Source organism: Aplidium turbinatum, chromosome 7 (genome assembly GCF_918807975.1).
Source record: "Aplidium turbinatum chromosome 7, kaAplTurb1.1, whole genome shotgun sequence".
Taxonomy (NCBI): domain Eukaryota; kingdom Metazoa; phylum Chordata; class Ascidiacea; order Aplousobranchia; family Polyclinidae; genus Aplidium; species Aplidium turbinatum.
In genome coordinates this window covers 33,316,859-33,337,997 of record NC_137478.1, presented here as the reverse complement: position 1 = coordinate 33,337,997, position 21,139 = coordinate 33,316,859, and the positions used below count along the sequence as shown (strand labels likewise).

The 21,139-nt window shown below is 38.4% G+C and overlaps 2 protein-coding genes across 2 annotated transcripts; one reads left to right on the top strand and one right to left on the bottom strand.

The window, feature by feature from the left end:
• The first annotated feature begins 932 nt into the window (after positions 1–932).
• Positions 933–16,108, top strand: LOC145774053 (AP-1 complex subunit sigma-2-like). Its single transcript, XM_082585191.1, has 2 exons — positions 933–1,160; positions 15,670–16,108. Exons 1-2 carry the CDS (start codon positions 993–995, stop codon positions 15,985–15,987), a joined length of 486 nt encoding a protein of 161 aa, XP_082441317.1. The 5' UTR covers positions 933–992; the 3' UTR covers positions 15,988–16,108.
• Positions 16,109–16,313: 205 nt separating this feature from the next.
• LOC145774052 (ubiquinone biosynthesis protein COQ9-B, mitochondrial-like) lies at positions 16,314–19,625 on the bottom strand. Its single transcript, XM_082585190.1, has 3 exons — positions 19,187–19,625; positions 18,685–19,072; positions 16,314–18,434 (listed from the first exon to the last, which is right to left on the bottom strand). Exons 1-3 carry the CDS (start codon positions 19,605–19,607, stop codon positions 18,302–18,304), a joined length of 942 nt encoding a protein of 313 aa, XP_082441316.1. The 5' UTR covers positions 19,608–19,625; the 3' UTR covers positions 16,314–18,301.
• Positions 19,626–21,139: the final 1,514 nt, after the last annotated feature.

Sequence of the window (21,139 nt, the reverse complement as noted above, 5' to 3'; positions counted from 1 at the left end):
CTCACAGATCTTCCACCTAATGACAATATTTTTGACTAATATTTTTTGTACATTTCTGTAGAAGGGGTGTATCAAATTAACTTCCGTATCAAATTACCTTCCCTTCCCCTACAGTATAGGATAAATTAATTTGATTTATATTTTCGTGTTGGGACAAAAGCAAACCCTACATCAATCAGCTTACGTCAAAGATTAATCAATAACCTACCTAAAACAGAATTTAAAACTTAGACTCGCTCAGATCTTCAGAAGATTTGAGTTAATGTGTCTTGAAAGAATAACGGTGGACGCTTAAACCATCACTCTTGTAGGTAAGAATTGATTTATCATTGTCTGTTAATGAGGTTTCAATACGATTCTGTAATATACAAAATTTGAGAATTTACCAGTAGGCTAAAGTCCCAGCCCAGTACCAAAGATAACAAAGTTGTAAGTTAGGCCTATCTATCTAATTCTTGCTCGTAGCATAATCATTGGAATTTTCCATATAGTTTATTGCTCAGAAATTTATCAAAAGTTCAACCCCTCCTCCCTACTTTATATGGTATTTGGCTTTCTGCATGCATTAGCTTAACATTGCAAACTTTCTACCCGACTTTCGACAATGTTTTAGTCCGATTTCAGTAGGGACGATTTCAGTTTTGATTTTATTCCTGACCATCACAACGAAAAACAACATAGCAGCCCTGAAAACTCATTATATATTTCAAAAACGATTGTTTCTGTGTGATTTCAGTAGCGCTACTTAAAAATTTATCTAATTTACATTTGAATTTAATACAATTATGTGATGCTGCAATGTTTTCAACCCTAAAGCAGATAGGCCTTCCTGACCTTTCGTGTAAGCCTAAGCATAAAAAACTTTTCCGTTTTGTTTTGGGCTTCTTTGTCCGCTTTTTCAATTTCCTTGATTTCCTCTATCCAATGAATTAGTTTCGCGATAAAGTTTCAAGTTTTTGTTGTTTTTGTGAAACTTAGTAAAAACTTTCAAAATGATGAAATTTATGCTGCTATTTAGTCGCCAAGGAAAAGTCAGGCTGCAGAAATGGTTTTATGCAATAGGTGACAAAGAGAGAAAGAAGATAATTCGAGAACTTGTAGGACTTGTGCTAACTAGAAGACCAAAGATGTGCAACTTTTTAGATTGGAAAGATTTTAAGGTACAGTAGAATTTGCCTTCATGGAAGCGTTATTGGGATGAAAAATAAGTGCATATGTATTCGGAAATGTCAATATTTTCTGAATTCCAATTTCATTTGAATCTTAAAGTCTGGTACAGTAAGGTTTCGTTAGTTATTCTGTCCGACCATGAAAGCAATCTTGAACAATACATGTCAACATAGCAGAGGTCTAAAGAAAAGTAAAAAGTGCAAAATACAAACGTTTAGATGCACTTGAAACTAAAATAAGTTAAATCAGCAACATTTTGAGAAAAATGTAAAAAATACCATATCAATATAGTTATCGGTGTCGGCAATAGAATATTTTCAAAACTTCCATAATTAGAAAGTTTTTATGAAGATCAGCCATGGCATGCTGTCAAGAAGTGTTGATAGTTATGAAGCAAGGCATCTTGATGTGTTTAAGTTATCACTGAGAAGAGCAAGGTGCTATGGGCAAAAATGTGCAGGTTTATTTTTATTTTATTTATTTATTTGCATCAGGCACTAAAGAGACAGGCCCATATTCATAAACACAACACAAGTCACAAAACACACACGGTTACATATACAAGCAAAACCTATGCGTAAATAGTCACGTTATAGTGAGACGCATAGTCAGAAGAAGCATAACACTCTGAGGCAGTGGCGCCGCCAGACCTTCAACAATGGGGGGGCAAAATATTGACAGTGCAAGACAGTAGCGTAGTCAAAATTTTTGAAAGGGGGGTGTTGACAGCCGGCGGGCGAAGCCCGATGGTGTGTTCGCCGAAGGCGACACTTAGCGGCGGGGAGTCTGGGGGGCCTCTCCCAGAAAATTTTGAAAAATTACTTTCAGTTTGGTGCATTCTGAGGGCATTTTCAACAAAATTGTGGGTATGAATATTTCTGTAAAATGGTGTTGTCCGGTGGCATAGCAAAAGGATAAGATCATGTTTTCTTCGGCATTTTTCGGAAATAAAGCTAAGTCTCTATGTTTTCTTGTTGCTAATTCCAGACTGAGATATTTGAATGTTTGGTATTGGCAAAACTCGCTCTTTTAATGCAGTTTCGTTTAAAATTAGGCAAACTTTGTTTTAAAGACATAGGTTGATTGCTTTTTTTTGCGAGATTATTACAGTTTTATTATTTATCAATTTTCTACTTGGTTGATTCAAAAAGAGATCTTATTCCGGTAACTCACTAACTTTTATGCTCTGAAGTCAACCCAAAGTTTAGAAAATGTAACGTCATAGAGGTCATACATCTTGATGAGTATCAAACAAAAAGCTTTGAGACAATGAAGTTACTTTAGGCTATTTCTGATATGTTCAAGTTTTGTATAACGAATAGCTGTTTAGATGTTAATCTAGATCGAACAAGCGATCTCAGCAGTTGCAGATGGCTTGCATCCTTGCACAGTTTGACGAGAAATTACAATGCGGCTTACAATCACGATAATGAGAACCTTATATTTTACTGATCTCCGGAGCTGACGTAAACCTTAAACGTCATGTCGACATATTCTTGATGCCCCCCTTATCGAAAATTGTTTATTGTAATACCGCTTTGAAGGAGGATTACGACTATGAACAAAAGAATAAATTTTAAACTTCATTTTGAATTGAAAAGACATGACGTAATGTCTTCCAACCTTAGTTATATATTTTTTCATTACGTAACGTCTTGTAGGAACAAATTGAAAATCAGTATGATCACTCAAAATGAAGGCAATGGGACTACGAATCCTCACTAAACCAATCAATCAATGGTCTTGTTGCACCGAAGATGACAGCCTTATATTTTACTGATCTCCGGAGCTAACTTTAAGGCATAGATCTGTTGACTCAATGCAAACCCTTTGAAGGTTGGGGGGGAGCCTGTCAATTTAACTTTTTTGTATCAACAGTTGTATCTCTAAAACCACCGAGGCTGCGATTACGAGATTTCTTGACTTTTCCTAACTTTTATTCACCTCTATTGAGCTGAATTTTTGAGCGAATAAAGGTTATAGATTGAGAGATATAAAACATTTCTCAGCACATCCTCTGAAATATTTCATATTCTATTGTTCAAAATTTTCCCACCAGCTGGATGAAAGTAATTAATTTGGCGCATGTCTCGTTAATCCTAACTGTTTCACAGCGTGAAGGGAATTGGCTGTATGTAAAATAATGTAAAAAAATTTGATCACAGCATTACAATGCACGTTCTTCATTACTCTACCAAAAAATAATGTGTAAACTCACGCTACAAATTACACTCATAAGTGACCTCAACATTTCAACGTATATGAGCAGTTCTAAAATTCACATAGTTTTAATTTTCGGATATGCTCAACGTGCATAATTTTACAAAGTAAATCCCAAATTTTGAAACCGTGCCAAAATAACAAAGATATCACTCCTAAAGCAAAAGAAGAATCGGCAGCCCCCCCCCCCCCCCAAACTGAGCAAGACTCCAGGAGCCCAACCTTCTAAGGGTTAAAAGTCATGTCGACTTATTCTTGATGCCCCCCTTATCGAAAATTGTTCTTTGTTTTTGTAGTACCGCTTTGAAGGTGGATTACCACTATGAACAAAAGAATAAATTTTAAACTTCAATTTGTATTGAAAATACATGACGTAATGTCTTCCAACTTTATCACATTTTTTTTCATTACGTAATATTTACTACCACCAAACCACTTTTGACGATCGAATTTTTTAATTTATTACTCGGTAAAATGTTTAGATGATGTCACGTCATTACGCCGATTTGAAATATAATTTCATTCATGACGTCGTATGGATGAAAAACTTTTACAAGTTTTATACTCTTCTGAGATTAAAGAAGAAACATAAATGATAAATAACGGAGAAATTGAGTCTCCTTTACAACTTAAGAATCGAACAACTCAAAACTGCTGAAACGAAACGTTTTGTTTAAGTGAAAGAATCACTGCAAGCAACCAATGCCAAAATGCGCGCGGAAGAAGTCATGGGAGTGTGAAGTATCAAAAATTTAACAGGTTGTTATTTGTCTACATCAATGTGACGTTAGTTAAAACTTTAAAAAGTCTATATCTTTGCTTCTGTAAAAAATCTTTTTATCTACTGTACAATTTAGTCATCAAGGTTTTCCATACTTTTTTTAAATTTTTTTAAAGAGAGAGCTTTTACCCCCCCCCCCCCCCCCCCCCCCCCCCTTGCAGCTTCAGTTGACTTACTTGAAGTTGGGATCCAAATGTTAAAAAAAAAATATTAATATGTATTAATAAAAAAAAAATTAAAAAGATGTTGCCCAAAACATTGGGGGGGCAGCTGCCCCGCCTGCCCCCCCCCTGCCGGCGCCACTGCTCTGAGGTAAAAACTGCAACTAACCACTTGTTAGATGAGACCTGACAGCGGTTGACAAAATTAAATATACGATTTCGGAATAGGGCATGAAACGTAGGAATATGATGGTACGTCTGAATACTGCTAATGCTAACACGCCTCGGTAATTTGTGCAATGTTTGAAATGCATTATTGTAAGCCACACGCAATTTATTCATACTTGAGGATAAGTATCTGGCCCACAGTTGACTGGAGTACATAGGTAAACAATACGTGCGAAATAGTACATTCATTACAGCGGAAGAGTAGACCTCCCCTATCCCCGGACTTTTTTTTGTTTTCATCTATATTGTGACTTTTCTGCATGGGTTTTCAATGCTGATTTCAAAAATATGCATAAAAATTTTTTTCGATCAACGTCTGGGAAATTATTTGCTGTTGCTTAGCAACAACTTTTCATAAAAATTTCAAAAATCTCCTTTAAAACCCCTTTACTTTTAACCTGGTATCCTGATATCTAGATTATCTGAAAGCATTTCTTCTGCTGAAGAATTAAAAAAAAAAATTATTAAAATTGGACAATCGGTACCAGAGTTATGACCGTTTAAGTACCCAGATTATGCAGTCACGCATGACTGATTTTTGTTAATTTATTGCCAAATGATACTAGAAAAATGGTGAAAGTTGCTATCAAGGGGTTTTTGGGGGTGAGGAGTTCATAAAATATATTAAAAAGTGTTTCAGAGCAACAGAAAAAAAGTTATTAAAAAATTGATACGAACAGTCATGCATGAATGATTTTGTCGCAGTCGCTTCATTCCTACAATGAGATGTATTCCTTAGGCACCAGCACCACAAACGTTAAATGCCTGGAGTCATATACAGTATAACGTGGAACCGATCATCTCAATGTAGCTAATATCTGGGTACCCATTGCACTTGATGTTAGAATACACGCTTCATTGCTCGGAAAGAGCTCTGATCAAGTGCAAGATGGTCACAGTCCGCCACAATTTCAATAGCATCTCCAACCCAGCAAAATGAAGTCTATGTATCTAAATCATGTGGCAAAAAATGGATTAAGTCAGCTGAACTTAACGATAACCTTCTGTAATGCATTTCAGGTTTCACTATTGATCAGTTAGCATTTTCTACTTGTATCTTGTATGATTAATATAACGAATTGTATACACTTCTACTGTCTAATATTCCGTGTGTATTCATGTATCCATCATGGAGCTGAGGAAGAGTAAAATAAACAATGGTGGTTTGGGGTCCACGTCTTTTAGGCGCTGACAGTTAGGCGCTGGTCTAATAGGCGCGCACACTGTGGCGTCTGGATATTTAGGTGCGGAGCACTAGGGCGCCCGTTCATTTAGGTGCTATTCCTAGTAAAGTCTGTAAATTGTATCAGCTTGGCAGGTAGGTAGGGGCGTAGGGCAATGCTTTTCACACAAAATATATTGTTTTGTTAATGCGTGTGCGTTGTTGGTCATGGCTTCAGTGAGTGAAGTTGCTTAAACCGGCAATGCTTTTTCACACAAAATGTTATATTAAACAGAAAAATATATGGGTGAAGCTGCTTGAACCGAAAATGCTTTTCACACAAAATGTTATATTGAACAGAAAAATATGTTATGGCTTCCGTGAGTGAAGCTGCTTAAACCGGCAATGATTTTCACATAAAATGTTATATTGAACAGAAAAATATGTTGTATTTTTAATGCGCGTGTTCAGCATTTATTTGTTGTTAGTCCAGGTTTGCGCCGGCAAAAGCTTTATCAATAAATTGTTCAAGTTTCCGAACATGTATGAGTTCACTTTTAGTTAGGTCAAATAATAACTAAACATCAGTAAAAAATGTACCGTAGGCTGTACTCAAGCGGGCGGTAGGCTTGAGTGAAGAGTAACTTAGTTTTCCGTCAAAACCCGGACTAGGTTTAATAACGAGCGAAGTCTCACCATTATGCTTGCAACTTGTAGCCAAGGTGTAGCCTATATGCCCTGTAGAAATGTATTCATGTGAACAGTAGTACATGTGAACGTTCCCGTCACATGGCCAATCCATCCCGAACAGAAGTAATTTATATTTCATCCAAATTACCAGACATTTTTCACACAAATCTGTTGTATTTACGCGGTAAAAACATGTCATGTGATCGACGTAGACGCACAATCTTGACATAAAATGAAAGCATACACCTTCAGCTATCCGAAGATGCAAACCCTTGCAATAAAATTTAAAACATTGTATGTACAACTAGCAACTTTCTTAACGGTATTTTTCTAATTTCTAAAAAAATTAAAAATTGGCAGAAAAGTGTACTTCATTATAATCTTTACTACCCAAGCATGATAAAATAATTTGAAAATATATGTAGTATAATCGAATGCCAAAACAATTCTGCACATGAGAAAAAATTTACTTCGTTTCTGCGCGCAATGCTTTAGGAGGTACAGCAGAATGATTATGGAGAAATTTGGAAAATTTTAAGCAAAAAGTTTACGTAATTTAGCCTACAGTCTTTTTGATCGAGAAATTCCAAAGTAAGGGGTTGCCTAGCCAGTTTTGACTGCCAATTCCAATAAGTGAAAGAAAAAAAATCCACTATCTTTAAGAAGTCCTCATCCGATAACTGCACCGCCAAAATTTTTTTTTAATTAGTTAAAAAAAAGGACAGGCAAAGACTATGGATCTGCCATCATTTACATTATTTTTTTGCTTGAAATAGGCTACCTTTTAACCTTGGACGTAGGGATACTTCCTTGGTCATCATGGCAAAAATCCCAAGATGTGTGTATACGTCCGTGGTCGCGAAAGAGTTAACTAAAAAGTGAACTCAATAATGTTCGGAAGCTTGAATAATTTATTGATAAAGCTTTAACCAACGCAAACTTGGACTAACAACAAATAAAACAATAATAAATCAATAAAACAACAATATATTTTTCTGCTCAATATAACATTTTGTGTGAAAAGCATTGCCGGTTTTAGCAGCTTCACTCACTGAAGCCATGATATAATTTTCTGGCAAGCTACTAAGCTGATACAATCTACAGACTTTATTAGGAATAGCATCTAAATGACCGGGCGCCACAGTGCTCCGCACCTAAATATCCAGACGCCACAGTGTGCGCGCCTATTAGACCAGCGCCTAACTGTCAGCGCCTAAAAGACTTGCTCCCGTGGTTTGCTTGGTAATTTGCAGCCTTTAAAACATTTTAAGGAAGGACAATTTAGACCAACTACTGGAGATGTTCTTCAGAAATACATATATCATCTTCAATTAAATCCTTGTAACCACCAGAGTGGGAAGCTCGCAGCTTGAGATCCAGCAGTATGTCCAGCAAAAGTATGGCAGCCTGCTTGCATTCCACTGATGACAAAACAAAATATCCAAAACAAAATTATTCGTTTGGTTGATGAATACAAGAAATACAAACATATCAAAAAGGAATCTGCTGCCTTAATTAAATTTCGAGAAACACTGACAACACGATTTAGGATATCTGCTAAGAATGCCGAAAATCTTATTAACAAAAACAAAACATTGCTACCAGAAGATAAGGCAGAAGGTATACAGTTTCTGAAATTACTTGAAACAAACCAACCAGCATCTCTTGGACCCCTTGATAGAAAGAGGTTGAAACGCTTCAAGAATTATGCATTGAAGAATCGAATAAAGGTAATAAAGTATGATGTATGTTTATTCCCAGTATGCTTAACAGCCTAATGATTTTTAAAGTAACATACCTATTAATTTTTGATACGGATGCATAAACAAGACATTTTTTACAGATAAATGCAGATTCTCAGTGCAGATTCGACTTAATTTATTGGGAAGATGACGAGGAGAGGAAATTAAGTCCTGAGGTAGATGGCTGAGAATCTGCATTTATCTGTAAAAAACGTCTTGTTTATGCATCCGTATCAAAAATTAATAGGTATGTTACTTTAAAAATCATTGGGTTGTTAAGCATACTGGGAATAAACATACATCATACTTTATTACCTTTATTCGATTCTTCAATGCATAATTTGTGAAGCGTTTCAACCTCTTTCTATCAAGGGGTCCAAGAGATGCTGGTTGGTTTGTTTCAAGTAATTTCAGAAACTGTATACCTTCTGCCTTATCTTCTGGTAGCAATATTTTGTTTTTGTTAATAAGATTTTCGGCATTCTTAGCAGATATCATAAATCGTGTTGTCAGTGTTTCTCGAAATTTAATTAAGGCAGCAGATTCCTTTTTGTCATGTTTGTATTTCTTGTATTCATCAACCAAACAAATAATTTTGTTTTGGATATTTTGTTTTGTCATCAGTGGAATGCAAGCAGGCTGCCATACTTTTGCTGGACATACTGCTGGATCTCAAGCTGCGAGCTTCCCACTCTGGTGGTTACAAGGATTTAATTGAAGATGATATATGTATTTCTGAAGAACATCTCCAGTAGTTGGTCTAAATTGTCCTTCCTTAAAATGTTTTAAAGGCTGCAAATTACCAAGCAAACCACCATTGTTTATTTTACTCTTCCTCAGCTCCATGATGGATACATGAATACACACGGAATATCAGACAGTAGATTTCAGGGCAGTAGATCCCATGGCAGAACTCATGATGATGAGTTCTGCCATGGCATCGAAACGGTGACAGACTTCTGTTATCTGGGTGATCGGATAAATGGAAGTGGTGGATATGAAGCAGCGGTGACAACAAGGGCAAGATTGGGCTGGGCAAAGTTCAGGGAATGTGGGGAAATGTTGTATGGCAGAAAATTTTCACTAAGGATAAAAGGAAAAGTATATCGGAGCTGTGTGCGGCCTGCAATGCTATATGGTAGCGAGACATGGATATTGAGAGAGAGTGAACTGGCAATCCTGAGAAGAACGGAAAGGTCAATGGTGAGAGCAATGTGTGGGGTGAAAACGAGAAGGGAAAAATAGACTGAAGAATTGTTGGATATGCTAGAGATGGGAGAGACCATAGACCAACTGGCAAGGGCAAATGGAGTAAGATGGTATGGACATGTATTAAGGAGGGAGGAAGGAAGTTTTCTTAGAAAGGCACTAGATCTAAAGGTGGATGGGAAGAGGAAACGCGGTCGTCCAAGAAGAACGTGGAAACAACAAGTGAAGGATGAGTTTAAAAAAGTCGGACTGAAGGAGGAAGATGCAAGGGACAGGGTGAAATGGAGAAAAGGGATTAAGACAATTGCTGCGCGGAAACAATCGGCCACCCCCACTAGTGGGGAACAAACCGACGATGGATTATGATGATGAGAAGTGTATACAATACGTTATATAATCATACAAGATACAAGTAGAAAATGCTAACTGATCAATAGTGAAACCTGAAATGCATTACAGAAGGTTATCGTTAAGTTCAGCTGACTTAATCCATTTTTTGCCACATGATTTAGATACATAGACTACATTATGCTGGGTGAGAGATGCTATTGAAATTGTGGCGGACTGTGACCATCTTGCACTTGATCAGAGCTCTTTCCGAGCAATGTAGCGTGTATTCTAACATCAAGTGCAATGGGTACCCAGATATTAGCTACATTGAGATGATCGATTCCACGTTATACTGTATATGACTCCAGGCATTTAACGTTTGTGGTGCCTAAGGAATACATCTCATTGTAGGAATGAAGCGACTGCGACAAAATCATTCATGCATGACTGTTTGTATCAATTTTTTAATAACTTTTTTTCTGTTGCTCTGAGACACTTTTTAATATATTTTTTGAACTCCTCACCCCCAAAAACCCCTTGACAGCAACTTTCACCATTTTTCTAGTATCATTTGGCAATAAATTAACAAAAATCAGTCATGCGTGACTGCATAATCTGGGTACTTAAACGGTCATAACTCTGTGACCGATTGTCCAATTTTAATAATTTTTTTTTTTAAATTCTTCAGCAGAAGAAATGCTTTCAGATAATCTAGATATCAGGATACTAGGTTAAAAGTAAAGGGGTTTTAAAGGAGATTTTTGTAATTTTTATGAAAAGTTGTTGCTAAGCAACAGTGAATAACTTCCCAGACGTTGATCGAAAAAAATTTTATGCATATTTTTGAAATCAGCATTGAAAACCCATGCAGAAAAGTCACAATATAGATGAAAACAAAAAAAAAGTCCGGGGATTGGGGAGGTCTACGGAAGAGCAGTTAGAAAAGCGTGAACGTAGCATGTTCGCTGTACAATATATAGCTCTAACTTGGCGCTTAATGTCATCGTCATCAGACAAAAACTTGTTTACAACAATGCCTAGATAATTGACAGTGTCAACAAATTTGGTATAAGAGGTTCCCAATTTGACTTTGAGCTGCAGGTTTAGCTTTAGGTAAGTAGTATCAAACATCATGCCAACAGTTTTATCAGAATTAAATAAAATATCATGTGAATCTGCATCTAAAGTACAATCTGGTGTAGAAATAGTTTTGACTAGCAATAAGCATCTTGCAATGCATCAGCTTTATTGTTTCGTCTTAGATGCCTTCTATTTCTGCAAATTTTTTCCCTTAGCTACCAGCAAACCTCCAATTAGGGGTGTTCAATTTCGATTTTCGATTCGATTTCGATTATGGTGATATTCGAAATTCGTTATTCGTGTCGGACATATTCGAAATTATAACCGCCCTTTCGGCTGAACGCGGTTGAAAGTAACGCGAGTGGCGCGAAATCTGTCTTGTCTCATTTTGCAAGCGAAAAAAGACTTCGACGCATGCGCATCGTCGATCACGTGACTATCACACGCTCTCGCGGGTCCAACGGCCAGTCCTGCACCAGGGATGCCAGGTTGGCATTTTTATTGCCAAATTTCTCAAAAATAAAGATAGCTAGGTTGTGCAATAGCAGAAAGTGTAGGCTGAGCTTTGTCGCAGTTTTATCCATTTTTTACCGAATCCATAGGCGCCTAAGCCGTGGGGGCAGAGCCGTAGCCAGACCGCAGAGCAAGGGGTAGCCAGACCGCAGAGCAAGGGGGACAACTTTTTTAGAGGGGGGCCGAACAAATTTAAATATGCAAAATCATTATAATTGTAGCTTTTGCCCGAGAATATTGAGATTATGCCAAGGGAGGAGAAATTTTTTTCAGGTGGGCGAGGCCCCCCTGAAAAAAAGTTGCCCCCCTGCTCTGCGGTCTGGCTACCCCGGCTGGCTACGGGCCTGCGCATATTTCTGTGTGTGGGCAACTTTTTATGCTGTATTGATACATAAAACAATAGATGAACTAGCGATCGGCAGCAGGAAAACATTTTTTGAATGCAAACCGCAACAGCTTCGCTATAAATAATCACTAGAACGAGTTGCGATGCTACAATTCAACACCAGACAACAAAATCTGTCATTTTTACATTGGTTTAATGTCTGCAGACGTTGAATCAATGTAAAAATGACTAATTTTGCTTCCTGGGACATAGCAAAAATCTACCATTTTGCGTCGATTCAATGTCATCAGATGTCGAATGCACCCCAAAACAACATAATTTGCTTACGTAGACGGAGCGTGCGTTTAGCTTGATGCGCTTGCAAACATACTCGATGTCGCTTTCGAGTCGAAATCTCTGCATTTAGTGGCTTCAACACTTAAAACATGAAGCTCTTTATTCCTGAGGTGTATTTTAATTTTCTCAATTTTTTTTGTTCTTAACTGGTTTGTAATAATTTTTTTTACACCTGCAAGTTTTATTTAAGTTTGGTACATAAATTTAGAACATTCTTATTGCAAAGTTACACAACTACAAACTACTTTAACTCAATCTTGTGCAACTTTAAACTTCAGGTTAGTTTTAAACGGACAAGCTTTGGGCGACCACTACTCTTTAAAAATGCCAAAATAATATTTTGTTCTAAAAATATAAAACATATCTGGCAACACTTTTACACTCCGATTGTCGGGTTTTCAGCCGAGTTGGCGATCCCTATACTATGAATCCCTGACCCAACCACTTCAAGTTCATTTTCACAGCGAGCGATTCACTGCCGCGACATTTCACTGCAGAGTGCAGAGGTTTCGACTCGAAAGCGATATCGAGTATGTTTTCAAGCGCATAAAGCTAAACGCACGCTCCGTCTACGTAGCAAATTATGTTGTTTTTGGGTTCATTCAACATCTGATGACATTGAATCGACACAAAATGGTAGATTTTTGCTATGTCCTAGGCAGCAAAATCAGTTATTTTTACATTGATTCAACATCTGCAGACATTAAATCAATGTAAAAATGACAGATTTTGTTGTCTGGTGTTGGATTGTAGCATCGCAACTCGTTCTAGTGATTATTCATCGTGAAGCTGTTGCGGTTTGCATTCAAAAAATGTTTTCCTGCTGCCGATCGCTAGTTCATCTATTGTTTTATGTATCAATGCAGCATAAAAAGTTGCCCCCACGCAGGCCCGTAGCCAGCCGGGGGCCAGGAGGGTCTCGCCCCCCCTGAAAAAAATTTCGCTTCCCCTTGGCAAAATTTCAACATTCTCGAGCAACAGCTACAATTATAATGATTTTGCCCATTTAAATTTCTTCGCCCCCCCCCCTAAAAAAAGTTGCCCCCCTTGCTCTGCGGTCTGGCTACGGGCCCTGCCCCCACGGCTTAGGCGCGTATAAATTCGGTAAAAAATGGATAAAAATGCGACAAAGCTCAGCCTACACTTTCTGCTATTGCACAACCTAGCTATCTTCATTCTTGAGAAATTTGGCATTAAAAATGCCAACCTGGCATCCCTGGTGCAGGACCGGCCGTTGGACCCGCGAGAGCGTGTGATAGTCACGTGATCGACGATGCGCATGCGTCGAAGTCTTTTTTCGCTTGCAAAATGCGACAAGACAGATTTCTCGCCACTCGCGTTGCTTTCAACCGCGTTCAGCCGAAAGGGCGGCTATAATTTCGAATATGTCCGATACGAAAAACGAATATCACCTTAATCGAAATTGAACACCCCTATTCATTGGTCTGAAAAGCTGTCCATGAAATAGAATTCTTCTATAAAACCGCATCTCTGCATCTTTTCTGCCATAAGTGTCCAAGTTTCACATCCAAGCAAAACATTTTAACAAACAAATTTTTAATGTTTTGGAGAGTTTGATCTTTTAAGATATTTGCCATAGTTGAAACTAAATGAGCGAACCCTAATATATGCATGTAAAATACAAATTTTGCCAGGACCAACCAAAAAGTGCCAATATAGGCAAATTCTACTACATTTGCAACATCTGTTTGTTGCAGATATTGTTCAGACTCAAATGTGAATATGCTTATCGTAGATAATTTTATTAAAGTTGCAAACAAACATTTTACTTAACTTCAAAACTACCATTGAAATGAAACATTTCATGAAATGCAATGGGACTCGGGTTGTTTACTTATGGATGATTCTTTTAAGCATAAAGTTACAAAGGTATAGTAACGCCTTTTTTAACTAAACTTGTGCCATTTTTACCAGTTTAAGTGCAGAAGATTATTGGACACCGATTAAAGTTGTCATGGCAGCATATTTTTTTTGTTTATGGCTAGAGTGAAGAACTTAGCTCAAACCATAAGTTGCCAAACTCTTCATTTTTAAATCACCAGCTGTCCAGTTGCAATATTAAAAAAAAACAAGTTTAAAGACATGCTGACTTGAGACTGGGGTAAAATGAGAAGTTTGTATACAAGAACACCGGGAGACAATTTTGGGCGAAGTTCCCTCATTTTGTGTCTATCCACCTATGAATTAAGTCGGTGGCTCTTGTGAGGTTACTAAGGTTTCATCTGTCACAAAACATGCCCCCAGGCAGTGGCGTACGCAAGGGAAGAAGGCCATTGTTAATTCAAAACCTTTGTAGGAGTGAATCTTGCATGGAAGAAAACTCCACGTCGCAAAATGTTTTCTGACTACCCTGTTAGTGTTAAGTGGGCTGTTTTGCATTCAACTCAGCGTCGTTTTTTTATTAAGAGGAACAATGCATTATTTTTTCCCCTCGTGTTTAGCTTTTTTACTTTAACAGTGATGTAACTACATGTTTTAGAGACGGCCTTTTTCATTGCCAAATTATCCTCTAAAGAAGGCCCTGTAAAATCATTTGGTTAAACTCAATGACCACTTGCATTGTTATGTAGTCAAAGATGGAGTCCCAACAGATTGTGGACTGGAGTCAGTTTGTTTATCTTTATCCTGCATTGCGGGAAAGCGGACTTGAGCGCTATGCATCGGTGTACGCCTTCCGACGTAGGCCTACACCTGACCCACGCTGCAGCCGACGGCAATGTTTGTTTCCGGTTGTCTACTTTACTTATGACTTAAATTTGGTACTACCCATTACTCGAAATCGATCACTAGGTAGAGGCAATTATCGTTAAGTTTCTTGCCCAGAGAAACAACAGCAAGTGCGGGTGGCTGGAGTCGAACATGCAGGCTTTCGACTGCGAGCCCAACGCGCTAACCACTCGGCCACAGCTGCCGATCAGTCTAATGTTTTTAATTCGAATTCACAACTTACAGTTTGAAAAACACTTTAGGCACCTTTACTAAAAAGCAGTGGCCCACTTATGAATTTTGGAGTGAGGGAGCAAGATGGTGCTCACTCCGCCCTGTATGGTAGGCTTCTTTTTCGTTATATAGCCTATGTTTAGAGTGTGATAATTTTTGTTATTTTATTAGTATGGTACCGTAATAAATTGCATTCGATATTTAAATTTTCAATGAGCGTTTTTTTCAATTCGAAAAAATTTTCAAATGCCTCTTAAGAAAATCCTGCGTATGCCACTGCCCCAGGTAAAGGCACTTTACCACATGTGAGATATATAAAAGGACTCTTGACATGGTCATACTGAGGATGCTGTGATAACGAAATCGATTTATGATTAGTAAATGAGGCTGGCACACAGTTTGTTGCGTTGAGTAACAAGACTTAATCATGTATCAGGATTGGGACTTCACTCTTCACACACCCCGCTATTATGTTATTGCTGGCAGGTTTTGTGTAACAGAAGCAACCCCTGTCCAAACTTGAAACAAATATTTTTGCGTAAGGCGGCTCAATACCTTACATAGACCGGGTTGCAGTCAAAAAAGGTAAAAACTCAAAATTTGCATAAAAGTGCTACATTCTGTTGAAGACAGTTTAACAATCTGTGTTCAGTGATGCGGTGCTTTGTAGTAAATTCATGATTCCGTATGTTGCACTACTTTTGTTCAATATTCACATTTTCTCATCATTTTATATCCAGATCGTTTACAAACGCTACGCGTCGTTGTTCTTCTGCTGCGCGATCGAGGACACAGACAATGAGCTTCTCACTTTGGAGGTGATCCATCGCTACGTCGAGATCCTGGACAAATACTTCGGGAGCGTGTGTGAGCTTGACATCATCTTCAACTTCGAGAAGGCTTACTTCATCCTGGATGAGTTCCTCCTGGCCGGGGAGATCCAGGAGTCATCAAAGAGCAAAGTCCTACGAGCGGTGGAGCATGCTGATGCTCTACAAGAGGAGAACCAAGAGGCGGAAGCAACCCGGAGTATATTGGAAGAGTTTGGACTGACTTAAACCCCCCCCCACTCTTCCAATTCCATGGACGACACGCACTTCCAGACTTGCGGGCGGTTTCTCCGCTGCTTTCACTTTCAAATCGCTATATTGACGTCATCATTATTAAAGTACAATCGAGACAAAATGCGGGTTTATTTATTTTCTCACAGTAACACCGAGGTGACGTCACGACAGGTGACCCTCCCTCGAGCTTGCAGCCCGCGCAGGTTTGTCCGTTGTTGAGGTTTCACAGTTCAGAGGGAAAGCGGCCAAGACCAAAATTATCTTTATTATATTTAACCTTTTGATCAATTATTGTCATGAGAGGAAACAAAGTAACTTCAACGGATTTAAAATAATGTATTACATACACAAATATAACATAATTAAAATAAACTGTAACGTTTTCGACACGTACGTGTGTCCTCATCAAGAATTACATATCAGTAATATACATAAAATGAAAATTGTAAGGTAAATCTGACTACCGGTAAATAATTTTCAAGCATGTTTCAAGCATTTAATTTTTAACAACTTTCATTCTGTACAGAAGGTAAGACGAGCCGTGGGCAAATAATTGCCTGACAAGAGCTTATTACGTTTGATTCTTTAAGGTTTAATCTGGTACATATTCAGATCTACCCCGAGAGATGATTTTGAATTGGTCAATCGATACATTGTCAGTGCAGTTACACAAGAGGCGATGTGCTCTTTTGGTTGTTAGGTTTGCGTTTAAGTGCTCCTCGGCCCTTTTTAACAAATGTCTGGTTGCCATACCAATGTAGGCTATGTCTGGTTTGCGTCACGCAAACAACTAAATTTATGCACAGCATTCGAAGAAAGAGGGTAGGCGGCTTCAGTTGAAAATATTGGTGCATTTTAAATGTTTCATATGCAGGATGAATGTCACAAAAATTTCTTTTAAGTGCGAGTTCATTTTAATTATGTTATATAGTTTTTAAGTGTGATACATTATGTTAAAACCGTTAAAGTTACTTTGTTTTGTCTGTTTATGGCTCAACAAAGCAAACTCTCTACCAAAGCATCACAAGTTACGCAACAAACAAAGCAGGATCAAAATAAATTCGATGACGTCTCCGAACAGCGCAACTTCAACGTGGGACACAAGAAATAATGAAAATTAGAGTAAATATCATTCGCACCGCGCAATGAAGACTTGTTCTATCCAGGAAATACAATAATTTACAAGCATAACAAATTTGCATTTTCTGCCAGTACAAATAGGCGTCGCGAAACATCATTCACTTCGCGTTAAAACAATTCTCGCGATCACATAATTGTTGTGTTGTTGCAATATTGGCCACATCTGAGGAATTACGAAAGTGATGACCTATGCAAACTGACTACAACAGTAAGTTTTTTATAAATTGGTGAAATTATCTAATTTCGTTCACCCAATTGCTGCAGTCCCAGCAACAAGCTGCTTATGTCATTCATTCAATGTCAACCAGACGATAAGATTTTCAGGGTTGAGAGATGGTGACGTATCAAATGACTGAGGCCGGCGCCAAAATTGCGGTTAGTTGCAACGCATCTGTACACTGACGAAAGTGACACCCTTCTCACGGATCCCAACGATTCATTGCCATAAATATGACGAGTCTTTAACAAATATCAGTGGTTCCCAACTGGTGGGTCGCGAAGCATTTCTAAATGTTACTGAATGTTAAAATGTTCTAATAAATACCGACATTACTATGGATCTCACAAGCCGCAGTTTGGTCTTGAACAGTACTGCGTCTTCGCCATCACTACTCTTATCTTCACTTCATTTGTTGACTTTCCATTTTGATGAATTGTGCACCCTGTTTTCTATTAGATCGGGACATTATTGCATTATCATTACGTAACAATTATGCAACAATATAACAAATACGTAACAATTAGATGTGTTAATCGCATTAACTATTTCAGTGCGTACGCCAGTAGTAAAGATGCCATAATAAAGATGTCATATCTCATTGTGGGTTACACAATAAAACTTGCATTAAAAGTGGGTCGCGAACTGAAAAGGTTGGGAAGCACTGGTTTAGACAGGCCGAGTTGTGATTGAGAAGAATAATTGCAACCAGCGTGATGCAGCTGGGTCGGCGTTCTTCTAGAACCATCTAGCAACATCTTGTCCGCCAAGGCTCACGCTGTGTCCCCGTTGCGCAAATGGCAGTTTTCAGCGACAATAACTTCACGGTTGAATGAATCAAACAACACTAAGGAAAACACATTGCAAGCTGGGACGTTAAAACGAGAAGGGCTCAATGTGAGGGAATCAACGCGGCAGTTGTTGGCGTCCGCTTTTCGCAACAATCCATCTTCATCGATTCCTACTCGACAAGTCGGAAACGTTCCGCGCCAACGTCACGATCGTGTCCATGACGTCATAAAGCATATTCCCGGATTGTTGAAGGGAGCGAGATACCTTCCCAAACATCTCCACATCGCGCATCCTGTCGGACATGGTGAGATGAAACCAGTGTTGTGATTGATACGGGTAGGCATAATCGCCAACCGAATGTTTGATGCGTTTATGTCGGAAATATAAAACTTAAGATACGAAAACATAGTTATTGCTTCTGCAGCGCAATTTGAGAAGGAATCAAAACAGAGCCGCAGGGAAGACTACAAGTGGTCATCACTACGGAGGCTGCACATTACACTGAGATAAAACAAACGTCAAACAAACAAGAAAGCGCCCACCTTCTGTCTAGGAAGTTCCACGTATCTTCAAAGTCGGAGGATTGGTCTTGGAGCATGTAGAGCTCGGTGCTGCCGTACAACTTCACCAACAAGCCTCGCTTTGTGTACCAGTTGATGTCGGTAGCGGTGTCCCCGGCGTAGTGCCACACGTCATCCGCCATCTTGCACAGCTCATAGCTGCTCGAGCCGAGCATCCTGGGACTAAGGAGGAGACTAATCCCTTCTGGCATTCTTCTGATGTAAGGGATCATCAGCCTTAGACGAAACTCTACCGCGTTCCGAATGAAATCTCCTGTCCTCAGTTTCTCTTCGTTCTTCACGTGTTCTTGAAGGTAGTGCACGAGGCGTTCGTTTGATCTCCTAACCAGGTGCAACGCAAGATCGCCACCTAGTGACAACAATGTCATCTTACGGATTTTACTCGAAACCAGAAAAATCGGTGAAGTCGAATTTTCGACTCTGCTTAGTAGATAAACCAGGAACGAGAATCATGAAATCTTACCTCCGTTCTCGAACATTCCTTCGGCCACTGCTGCGTAGCCAGCATCCTCAGCTCCACAGGATAACGCCTCTCTGGACCATCCCAGATCATCAACATGATCGAGAGCTTGATCTAAGATTGCTAACTTGATACTTTTCATATCCTCATCACAATCTCTTTGGTCTTCATCCTCACATTTTTCAGAAGTATCACTTTGATTAGAACTGCTAGAAAATTGTTGCGATCTAGCGATGGAAACACTGGAGTTCAATTTTATCCGACGTTGCGTTACCAGGCAACGGGAGCAGGAGAGGTGAGAGGAGAAAGAGGTTGATATTATTGGAGGTTTATTGATTCTGACAATTCTTAAGCATGATCTTGTCAGGAATGTGTTGAGCTGTATCACACCATTCATTGTTTTGAGCTGTATCACACCATTCATTGTTGCAATTCTTAAACAAGCTCTGTGAAAGTAACAAAAGAAAGCAATAAAACAATATGCAGAAAGTCAATTAAAAAATAGCGCATTTTCATCACAAACTAAATTATTTGGCTGTGAAAACATTAAAATAAATGAAATCAACGGAAGAGAAGTGGAGCAAGATTATTATTAATCATAACATTGATTGTTGATCAATCTATATTCAAAGGCCTGGTCATCGTGCAAACCTCTTTCAATGACAGTAATTTAGGTTTGAACTCTAGGCTAAGTTTACTTTGAAATGATACTGTATTTATGAAAAACGAAAGTTTCGAAGTGCAATCAGTGAATCAAATTCTAACTCACTGCAAAGTTCCTGGTTTCACTCTGAAATATGAAAAATATTTTCCTGAAACTAGTGTTGCCAGATATTCAGCACAAGCGCTCCAGTTCAATATTTGCATGGTAACAGTTGCAGTCAAAAATCACATAAAATATATGTTCACAAAGACACTGGCGCCGACTTACGGGGTGGCCACGCCACCCCGTAACCGCTGTGGCGGGGTGGCAGCCACACCGTTTAGGTTACATTACTTACTGCAAATAAATGTAATTTGAACGGACGTTTCAATCTTTTTTTGATCATTGGTTTTCGCTTCAAGTCAACGTAAAGCAAGAGGTAAACCAATACAGTATTGCGAAGAAAATGATTGTTTTTGTCACAAGCATGATACTCGCGTAACATCAAGCAAGCTACATGAAGATTACGCAACACGTGGCTACGAGTTTTTTCCTTGTTGTTGCGATCGTTTTATTTGTTACTTGTCATAAGTCATTGTTACATTTGTCAGGTTTACAATGGGATTTATTAATCAATAAAATACGATCTTTCCATTGCCTCCCTCAAAAATTTTTTTTGAAATTTTTTACACTGCTTGTAATATTGCTATAAATTACGACAGAGCTATCAAATACTTGGAATTAAAATTATCTCGATGATTGATAGCTCCACCCCCTAAATGAATAAATAAATATCTATTTTCAAATTTCATTAAAAAAATGCAACTTTCGAAACTTTTTGAGTTTCATTTAAAAAGCGCACTTAGTAAAGTAGCAGTTTTAACGTTCTGAAAATTTCCACGTTTACATGATTCTATTCGAGGAAAGCTACACCCCCTGCCAATTCCCAATAATAAAAGCAACCTTTTTCAATTACTCAAGATTTTGCATTTTGAATTATTTTCCGATTTCAATTGGAGTGTATTGTCATCTACTTGATGCTTTAATTTCTACTTTGTTATCTACTTCATGCAGTAATATGGCGTGACAAACTGTGAGGCGGGAATTTATTGGTCTGACATAGGAGTTGCTTGTTACATCATAGAAAAAATTACGAAAAGTCCAGTAAAAGTTTTCGCCGACATTCCAGTTTTGTTCAGCTTAAAGATACCACCGAAAAAGCGTTCAAAATTGCAGCCCTCCATTGAGTCATTTTTTGTTGCGTCTAGTCAGGATTTCAGCCAGCATGAAAGTGACCAAACGCCTGAACGAAA

Excerpts from the sequence above, each read along its gene's own strand:
- LOC145774052 (XM_082585190.1), bottom strand. The coding sequence starts at position 19,607 with ATGAATGGTGTGATACAGCTCAAAACAATGAATGGTGTGATACAGCTC. Across the intron at positions 19,073-19,186 it reads AGGAATGTTCGAGAACGGAG|GTGGCGATCTTGCGTTGCAC; the intron begins GTAAGATTTCAT and ends TGTTGTCACTAG. Across the intron at positions 18,435-18,684 it reads TGGAACTTCCTAGACAGAAG|GATGCGCGATGTGGAGATGT; the intron begins GTGGGCGCTTTC and ends CATGTCCGACAG.
- LOC145774053 (XM_082585191.1), top strand. The coding sequence starts at position 993 with ATGATGAAATTTATGCTGCTATTTAGTCGCCAAGGAAAAGTCAGGCTG. Across the intron at positions 1,161-15,669 it reads TAGATTGGAAAGATTTTAAG|ATCGTTTACAAACGCTACGC; the intron begins GTACAGTAGAAT and ends TTTTATATCCAG.